The sequence below is a fragment of the Cupressus sempervirens genome, chromosome 3 (genome assembly GCF_028749045.1).
Source record: "Cupressus sempervirens isolate cs-2001-9-10 chromosome 3, ASM2874904v1, whole genome shotgun sequence".
Taxonomy (NCBI): Eukaryota; Viridiplantae; Streptophyta; class Pinopsida; order Cupressales; family Cupressaceae; genus Cupressus; species Cupressus sempervirens.
The window spans coordinates 831,523,982-831,534,353 of record NC_143120.1 but is presented as its reverse complement, the minus strand read 5'-3'; the positions used below and the strand labels follow the sequence as shown (position 1 = coordinate 831,534,353).

The following is a 10,372-nucleotide window of genomic DNA, read 5'->3' as shown; positions in this document are numbered from 1 at the left end:
GGTAAATACAAAGTTGGCCTGAACCTTAAGACAAGGAGAAGGCAAGTTCATTGTTTATTGACTCGCCTAGCCTATCTCTCAAGAGAGATGGGACCCATAGCCCAAAAGTAAAGAGGGTCGAGCATGAACTATAGAGGAAGGATTGGCTAGTCAAAATCAATGAACGATAAAAGGTAGGCCCAATCATCACTATGCTCCTACTGCAATTCCAACCAAATGAAAGGTAGGAATCCCTACACTTCACCCAGCTAGTTGTCAAGGCAAAATGGGGGGTAGGGTTAGGATTAAAGAAGAAAGAATAAATGGGATGGGGTTCAGCAGGAATCCCTATGTGTGTGCTTGGGCTTTACACCTATTTATGTCTTTATAGTGCTTACAAAGATAGGATCGCTACACTCCATCCTACTAGAATTCCATTCCATTCCATTCCAATAGTTGTTAAGGCTAGCTCCTAATAGGCCTAATGACACTTAGATGGTTGTCCTCTTGCATTTTCTCCCAACTTTCCCAAAGCATTAGGCAAAAAAATTATAGATTTGAATACCCATTTGGCTTCTCTACAACATATCAAAATCTTGGATGGGTTGTTTTGGACTGTGTCCTTGCCATCACACTACGGCACCGCCTTTTAAGCTTAAAATAAGCCACTTTTACAAAGATACTATTATTTATCCTTAACCCCTAAGTCCCCAACTTTGTACAATACCTACTTAGGTGTCAAAACCATATATTTGGTAGGTTTAAAGTCCCCTTGGCCTTGTTTACATTCCCAACCATCAAATCCTCACCACTTGCTCCTAAAAACTAGGGCCTTCTACAAATTCACTCTATAATCACTTTCAAAACTAATTATTTCAAAGTACACCTTCAATTCAAAATATATAATCAACATCAACTAGGCATATCTCTTGTTGGTATATTGTTGCATCAACTTTATACCCTCTAGCAATGCTTTCTCATGGTGTACACCCCTCAATCCTTCTTTCTGGCTTATCTTTGATCTTGTTAGAGGTACTAATGTATTGTCAGGTGCTATAGGATTGTGTTTTGTAGGTCTACAAAAACTTATCTTATTTTTTAGATATTTAACTTTGTTTGGATTTGGCATCCATTTCTCGCCTAATGGTAAAAGTTGTGATGTTGTTCAGTTCAAATGAGCAAGTTTGTATATATTTCAAATTGTTGGTGCTAGAATCGAATCGTCTACTCTATTAGCTCTAGTTGGTCAGGTTTAGGCTAGGACCAACTTTGTTTCAGCCACAACATCTCTAAGACGGTATCAACCAAACTAAATAGAAGTGTCCCTAAGGGTCTCTAAGCACCATCGGGTTGTGATCTTTGAGTGAGAATTTCTCTGAGCTTGCGTGAGGTGCTGACAAACTGTCAAGTACTATAGGATCACGTTGTGTAGGCCTACAACAATGTATCTCAATTTTTAGAGATTCAACTTTGTTTGGATTTGGCATCCCTTTCTCACCTAATGCCAAAAGTCGCAATGTTGCTCAATTCAAATGAGCTAGGTTGTGTATATTTCAAACAATTGGTCCTATGATCAAATCATCTACTCTATTAGCTATGGTTGGTCTGGTTAGGCCAAGACCAACCTTGTTTCACCCCACAACATCCCCTAGATGATATCAACCACGCTAAATGAAAGCATCCCTAAGGGTCTCTAAGCACCATCAAGCTGTGATCTTTGAGCGGGCATGTCTTTGAGCTCGTGTGAGGTACAAACAAACTATCAAGTGTTATAGGATCATGTTGTATAGTCCTAAAACAACCTATCTCAATTTTTAGAGATTTACTTTTTTTGGATTTGACATCCTTTTCTTGCATAATGTCAAAAGTTGCAATGTTGCTTAGTTCAAATGAGCAAGGTTGTGCATATTTCAAACTGTTGGTCCTAGGATTGAATCATCTGCTCCATTAGCTTTGGTTAGTTAGTTTTAGTCTAGTACCAACCTCATTTCAGCCATAATGTCCCTCGAACGGTATTAACCACACTAAACGGAAGCATCCCTATGGGTCTCTAAGCACCATTGGCTTGCAATCTTTGAGTGAGCATTTCTTTGAGCTCATGTGAGGTACTGATGAACTGTCAGGTGCTATAGGATTGTGTTGTGTAGGCATACAACAACCTATCTCATTTTTTAGAGATTCAACTTTGTTTGGCTTTGGCATCCCTTTCTTGTCTAATGCCAAAAGTTGCAATGTTGCTCAATTCAAATAAGCAAGGTTGTGTGTATTTCAAACCATTGGTACTAGGATTGAATCATCTACTCCATTAGCTCTAGTTGGTCAATTTTAGGCTAGGACTAACCTTGTTTCAACCGCAATGCCCCTTCGACAATATTGACCACACTAAAGGGAAGCATCTTTAAGGGTCTCTAAGCACTATCAGACAGTGATCTTTGAGACAAATACAAAAATCATGACACATTTTAACTTTTCATGTCTTATTACATCAAAATAAGTGACAAATGAGTTTGATTACATGTTATAATGAATTTGATAAACATCTTACATTTTTTGTATAAAATAATGAATGCCCATGTGTTTTATTAATTCCAAGAAAGATGAAATATAAGTTTGTATGCACACACTGAACAAGTTGGATTGAAATCCAAGTTTTATATATATGTATGTATGTATGTATGTATGCATGTATGTATGTATGCATGTATGTATGTATGAACAATATATTGTGTCATGTCAATCATATAGTTACAAAAGATTTTGTGTCTCATCAATACAATACAAAAGTCAAATACCTAACAAATGTTGAATGTGTACAATAGAAATGTTGAATGTGCACAACAAAAATCTTGAATATATACAATACAAAAGTTGAATATATATCAATGTCATGTAATGACCACAACTACATATGTATATCACTATCAATATCTATGATTGTACAGGATCATCAAAATTGAGCCTCTTTAATGTAATCTTTGGCTCACCAGGGGTCTGCAAAAGAAAAATTAAAATACTATATCAAATATCTTATCCATAAGTAATGTGAAAATAACTAGAAATTGGGTTCTAAATTGTGGATAGTTGAGTTGTTCATTACCTCATCCCTTTGTCCCATAGTTGGACTAAATGATAATGGTAATGGGCTCCTTCGTCGATGGGTGGGACTCCTAACAAAATGATGACGTAGAGTGATGATGGGAGACACAAGTACCGATGAATCAATGCTCATGGGAGGCACAACCACCGATGAATTAGTGTTGGTATGAGGCACAACCTATATGGTAAGCAATAAAATGTTAGAATTATAGATTAGCATTACGAATTCCAAATAGAGTTAAAAAAAAAAAAGCATATTGTAGCCTAAGCTAGATCTCCTATGTTGGAAGGAGGCATAATCACTAATGAATCAATGGTGGTATGAGGCACAACCTGTATGGTAAGCGATAAAATGTTAGAATTATAGAATGGCATTAGGAATTACAAATAGAGTAAAAAAGAAAAAAATGTATTGTAGCCTGAGCTAGATCTTCCATGCTAGCAAAAGGCACATTCACTAATGAGTTAATGCTAGTATGGGGCACAACCTATATAATAAGTGATAAAATGTTAGAATTATAGAGTGGCATTAGGGATTCCAAATAGAGTAAAAATTAAAATGTACTATAGCCTGAGCTAGATCTCCCGTGCTAGCAGGAGGCAAAACCACTGAAGAATCAGTGCTGGCATGAGGCACAACTTGTATGGTAAGCGATAAAATGTTAGAATTGTAGAGTAGGCATTAGAGATTTCTATCACACACACAAGAAATCCAAATTGAGATCACAAGGGAGCTCCAACTAAGAATCTACATGCATACCTCTAGCCTTTTTTTCTGTTTGACCCCGTCTTTAACACTTGGGACTCCTAACAAAATGAAATGGGAAAGGATTTCACAAAGTCTCAAAGAGTGGTGTAATAGGTAAAAGATAAATAACACATGTTAATAAGCCAAATTGTTGATAATTACTATAAAATGAAAAAAAAAAAAAAAAAAAGCATGTTCTCATTTGTAAATGCAACTGTTTAATATGTATATAGAATAAATGCATAGTATAACCTTAAATTTATGAGAAGGAAAATATGAAATTTTACCTTTTCCTTTGCCTCAACATTGACAATCTCAGGTGCATTCATCAATTCTACATAACTCAATTGTTTATAAATATATTCAACAAACAAATCAACACGTATTCATCAATATTGAGTACATGTATATTCATAATAAATTTCAAAATATAAATTGGACTTATAGTATTGAATACCTTTTTTTTGTTTGGGTGTTCTTGTTGATTTCCTTCCCTTTCCTCCAGGCCTCGAGCTATGTGGAGTACCCTAAAGCATAAAAAAAAAATATCATAAGAGAAATCAATAAGACACATCATGAGTTCAACTCAAATTGCAAAATTGATAGGTGTGCAAGCGATGATATTGCATAGCTGTCAAGGCCAAAGTTAATGATAGAAAGTGTGGCATCATCAACTTCAGAAATTGTAGCCCCCGAAAAGCCCTATAAAATAGTAAAGAATATTGTTATAAATATGAGATAATTTTGTAAATGGCAATGAATGGGAGGGTTTCAATGATGGTAGGAGATGGAAGAGGATTTATAAGAGGGGTTTAAATAATGGTAGGAAATGGAGGAGGATCTATAAGTGGGTTGGATGAAAGAGGGATGATAGTTATGAGACATAGAAGAGGGATGATGAGTGTGGGAGATGAAAAGGTTTTAGTGTACTAGCAACTTCACATAATGTAATTAGATGACATGTCATCATCAACTTAACTTGGACATGGATATTCTATTGGCTTCTTGTAAAACTTCTTAGAGACTGGGTGTTCATTGTAAAACAATTAAGAAACAACATTCAGGGAACTTTGTGTTATTACTGTCATACCAATTAAGAAATAATATTTCAAAGCCAATTTATTATTGTACTTTTAAGAAGATTTTAAAAATGTTACCTCAGGTGTTCATACTCCTAACCTCACACCTCTAGCAGAATGAGTACTCTATGATGTTCTCGTACCACTTGTTGCACCCTGTATTGTTTATTGTTCACATATAAATCTAGAGTGCTCTATAAAATTTTAAAAAATTTACTTTTACGATATTTAGGTAATTGAATAATATCATGTCAAAACTCAAACAAACAAACCTATGTCTCCTGTCTTCCAAAGACCACCCTCATCAAATCATCTGTGAGTGTGAAATCCCCACCTCTATATGAATAAAAAAGTCTTTCCACAATGTACACATGGATGGGATGATACTCTGTCCTAAGATGCCTCAATATCCATCCCATCACACATGTGTTTACAACTAAAACTAAAATGTTGATTGGGCCCCAAAGACTGTAATGATGCACGTGATGACAATGCAGGTGGCACAAGTGGAGATGACACTAGTGGTGCAGGTGCCACAAGCAAGGATGACATTGGTGGTGCAAGTGACGTTGATGGAGCTACCGTAGGCTATGATGACCCTAAAGGCGCATTGTAATGCCCACCCATAGTTTTCTTTTATGTTGTGATTGTCGAACTCTTTTAGGCCTATTTCATGCATTTATTAGTTTCAGAGGTATTTGATTTCAGCTATATGAGATTTTTTCATAACTTGGATCATAGATGTATCGGTAAAATTTCTTAATTGATTTTATTCCATGTGTTGATAATGATTATAGCTACTTATGTGTTAATGATATTCCTAGTTAGTAAATGTGGTTGCTTTCATAGCAATGCTAAATGAGATGTCTTTAATGATGACTATGTTGTATTCACAGAGAAGCATTATTATATTTGAGCATTTGATAAGTTGACTTGTGATTTATTATGATACTTATCCCATACTTGCATGTGTATGGTGTGTGTATCTATTTTATCTTTCTGCTAACGTGTTTGATGTAGTTAAGGGAGGGAGTCATGATCACCTACTAGTCAGGATCTACACGATGTAGCACTCCCTTCTATTTCCTATTTAATTTAGATATATTTATATACACATGCATGCTCATCTTTTATGCAGGATGCAAGTATCGGGCATCAACTTCCCTGAATTGCTAGGATGAGTGTGCCCTAGTACAATACTCAAATGGTGATAATGGGAAGATAATGATCAAGTCCAATCCCATCCATAGCCTAAATACTTGTCCTATAAGGAGGACTCGTAATTGACTATCTACCCTTTTTAAAACTCATGAGTCTTATGTGTGTAAGTGGTTGGATTATTGCTTTGGTTGTTTTCCTTGTGCATTTCTTGAGGTTTGACTTGGTGAATTGCCTGATAGACTAGTTATTTTTTATCCTTGGATCGATTGTTGATATTGATTTATCAAATATTATTTAATATAAAAAGATGGAAAAATATTAAAATAGGATGATTTTGCATTTTTTGGAATTAAATGGAGTTCTAGTTAAATTAAAAGATATAATTTAAAAGTCTTAATTTAGAAAGCTACATGAAAAGGTTTTAGAAATTATATATTATATATTATGTAGCATTATTATTTAATTAACAAAGATTTAAAATAATGTAGTGGCATTCAAATAATGTGTTTAAGTTATCTTTATTTAAATAACAAATAAATGTATTTTTATGAATTTACTTTAAATAATAAAGTTGAGAAATAAATAAATAATAATAAAAGAATATTTTATTTTAAAAGTGAATTAAATGTGCATGAAAAGAATAATTAAATAAATAATTACAATGTTAGAGTTGTGAAGATAGAAACCCTAAAAGGGAATTAGAATTCTATATTAGAGGGTTTTCAAGTCATTATTGCACACAAAAGTTTTGGAGAGCAACTCTGGGGTTTGGAAAAGAAGGGAATTTTTGTGGCTTGAAGGATTTTACTTGCAGTAGGAATTTCATTCAGCTGTCAGATTTTAGCATCAGCGTGAGGTAGGGTTTGAAATTCAGTGAATGCATTCTCAATTTGGAAAATATATGTCTGCTCTATCGTTGTTTGGGTGTTTGGAATTATGTTTGTCATTTTGATCATTTCTCCACATCTGATTGAAAGAAATTTGTTTCTCATTATTTTATAGGAGAAAATTTAGAGAGAAAATGAATGTCTGCCTAGGGCTTGATTAGGATCAAATTTAGATCTATTTTACAATTTTTTCTTTTGTAAATCTACAATTAGTATTTATTTATTTATTTTCAAAAAGGGGTCTATTGGAAAAGTTCGTCCTCCAGGCACAAACTGCAAGTATTTCAAAAATATATATTAAAAATATTTTTTGATAGAATATATTATTTAAAAAAGATTATATATATATATATATATATATATATATATATATATATATATATATATATATATATATATATATATAAAGAGGGAGGGTTTTTAACTACCCCCCACCGCCACCACCCCCCGCGGCATTAGTGTTGTTGCAAGGCAGCATGCGCTGCCTTGTCAATGCATGTCGCTACCTTGGCTACCCCTCCTTTAAGGAAGTTGCATGAGCTCTTTGGGTTGTGATCTCAAGGTTCTTTTTTATTTTTTATACTTTGTGCTTAGAGTTATTATGACTAAATCATTATTCTATTGAAATTTGACTTTTAGACTTGTCGATTTAATTATGACAATTTTTATTGACTTGTGATATTTAATTTGTCTAATGTAGAGGACTTGGAATAGATTCAAATAGTTAGCTATAGGGCATTATTTAAACTTGGAACCAAGTACAACTTGATGACTAAAAGATGCTCTATTGACCATGAGACATTGTACTTGAGACTTAAACTAATTAATATAACTTCTTAATGTAACTCAATGTGAAGGAACCCTTGAGGAATTGAAATGGTAATTGTAATTTCTTGTGTGCATTTGATGTGTATGTTTATATTACTTCCGCATTAATGCTATCTTGATGTTGTTTAAACTCAAAAAAAAAAAAACATTAGTAAACATTGTTACATGTTAGGTTTATTTCTCTTGGGTTCCGAAGTGGTGCATTATATGCATCTCATGATGGTCAAGGTACCATAGATGATAATGATGGAGTTGTCGCACGTTTTGATGACCCTAAAGGTGCATATGATGATGGTCAAGGTGTCGTAGGTGAAGGAAAACCACCTAACTATGAGCCATGCTCAATGATAACATTTGTCGATGATGTAACTGCATAAAGAGTCTATAAATAAATAGACTCCTTTACAATTGATGGGAGCACAACATGAGGCATGGTATTTTGTGATGTACATCTCCTCTCATGTTGTGGTACCACCCTATGAGCCCCACATATATCCTACGCAGAGCCTCTCCCTTTACGCTAGAACTCATAGATGTCAAAGTTATTTAGCTTCTCGCCAAGGATGAACTCATAGTATAGCTTTCTCAAAAAATATAGAGGCACCTAATAATTATTACATGGTGGTAGGTCAAATACCATATACCACCTATCCCAAAAACATGATCTCATCCTAGTATGAGTGCACCAATGAATAGGAAAAATTTTGGTTGTGTGTTATAGGTAGTTGCCAAATATAGGATCAGTGAGAAGAGAACATATAGTACATTTTTTTATGTCCTTATCTTTCACTTTCTGATATGATAACCCATTGGCATAAAATGCACGACACCTATTTATCTGAATTAGGAATTCAGATTACTATACCTAATGTAGAACCTACAGTATTGTGACTTAATTGAAAGCAATTAAAATGCAACAGTAGATGTTTCTGCAAGCCAAAAAGTGATCCATTCATTTCAAAAATAAATTTTATACAAGTTTGATGGATCCCAAGGGTCACCATTATCCCTTGGAAATGAAAATGAAAAGTCCACAAGCTAATTAGTTACAAAGTAACCTCTAACAATTATAAAAACTACAAAAATCTATATTAAAAATTATGTCTACTTGTAAAAGTCATAACTTTCTACTCGTAGCTTGAAATTAGGAACCATCAAAATTTCTAGAAAGATATTCTAAAGTTCTAAATTTAGTAGTTATGGTTATGAGCGTAGCTATAACTTTGTGGCATCGTCAAAGCCAAGAAATGCCTCAGAGGCCTCTGAAAATGCAAAATACTAGAACATAGAAAATACTGAAAAAATAAATTTCAGATTTTTCCCATTTTTTCTTATGAAAACATCCTCGACATCTTCCTGGACTATGTTTTGATCACCTATCCCTCCATGAACCTCATTCTGCAACCTCCCTAGACACCTCATTTGCATTTTGGGTCATTTTTTCAAGTGTATTCACTAGGGTTGAGTGGTGAGAAAGTGTAGATGACCACAACCTATTGACCATTTGGGTAATGTGAGCACTATTTTTTGTAATGCGGTTTATGAGGTCATCTTGTGTAGTATTTAAATGATGTAATGGTATGCACAAAGGGTTTATAGGTAGCAGTGGTTGTTGAACGGAAACATTGAGTGGAGGGTTATGTTGTTGTGTCACTACAAGTGGAGGATTTTGTATTTGTGTCACAATGGGTGGAGTATTTTGTGGTTGTGTCACTACGGATGGAGGGTTTGATTGTGGAGGAGGTGGTCTCTTGCCTCTCCCTCATTTTCTTAGATTCATTAATACATCTAACATTTTTTTTTTAAATTAAAAATTAAAAATTATGAAAAAAAAAATTACAAATCTTACAAATTACAAAACCACATTACAAACTATGATGGAAAAATACATAAACGACAAGGAGAATGAAAACATACCTCATTTTTAGGGTACCATAAGATGAAAATGTAAAAAAAAAAAAAAAGCTCTTTCCTTACAAACCCGATCGGGTTCTTCCTTTTTACTCTCCAATGCACATTGTTGATGTCCTTTGAGGGTATAAAAATACCCTCAAACATAGGCAGTAGAAATAATTTATATTTCTTAAAACTCGATCAGGTTTTAAGAGATATAAATTTAAAAAACACGATCGGGTTTTATAGAACCCAATCAGATTTTTTACATTATAATGGCCAAGCTTGGATACCAAACTTGGCCCACATTTGATGTTTAAATAACTTGATTGGATTATTTAGATTTTTTGGTTTTTTTTGTTGGGTGCCTACTTTTTTGTACATCAACTTGGTGCACTCACCTAGTTTATGCTTTACAAATATTTTTTGGCGTATTTATTCTCACATTTGAAAATTGGCTTAAAATCACTTGGATAAGTGCAATAAGATGTGATGCAATTTAGTGGTGACATGCCAAAATAAAATCTAAGACAAACAAAACATGCACATCATTTTAAGAAACTCAAAAATCATGTACATATTATGACTAAGTAGCTAGACCAACTACAAAAAAATTTGAATAAAAGCACATGCATGTTTTTATTATTATAAAAGCATGTACACATTCAACTAATTTTTTAGTTGTAAGAATAAGTGTTGTT

At 33.8% G+C, this 10,372-nt stretch overlaps 1 protein-coding gene across 7 annotated transcripts in view; it reads right to left on the bottom strand.

Annotated features, from left to right (window-relative positions):
• Positions 1-2,724: 2,724 nt before the first annotated feature.
• The window catches only part of LOC149569361 (uncharacterized), a 99,805-nt gene continuing 92,157 nt past the window's right edge, over positions 2,725-10,372 (bottom strand). For 4 of the 7 annotated variants that reach the window (XM_089822074.1, XM_089822072.1, XM_089822071.1 and 1 more), the window contains 4 exons: positions 4,281-4,350; positions 4,111-4,157; positions 3,077-3,253; positions 2,725-2,970 (listed from right to left, as the gene is read on the bottom strand). In XM_089822074.1, the coding sequence (XP_089678200.1) occupies positions 2,908-2,970; positions 3,077-3,253; positions 4,111-4,157; positions 4,281-4,350 (357 nt within the window). In that variant the 3' untranslated portion in view covers positions 2,725-2,907. Of the gene's footprint in view, positions 2,971-3,076; positions 3,254-3,835; positions 3,883-4,110; positions 4,158-4,280; positions 4,351-10,372 lie in introns of those variants that run through there. The other 3 variants (XR_016362740.1, XM_089822075.1, XM_089822079.1) reach the window with 3 other exon arrangements.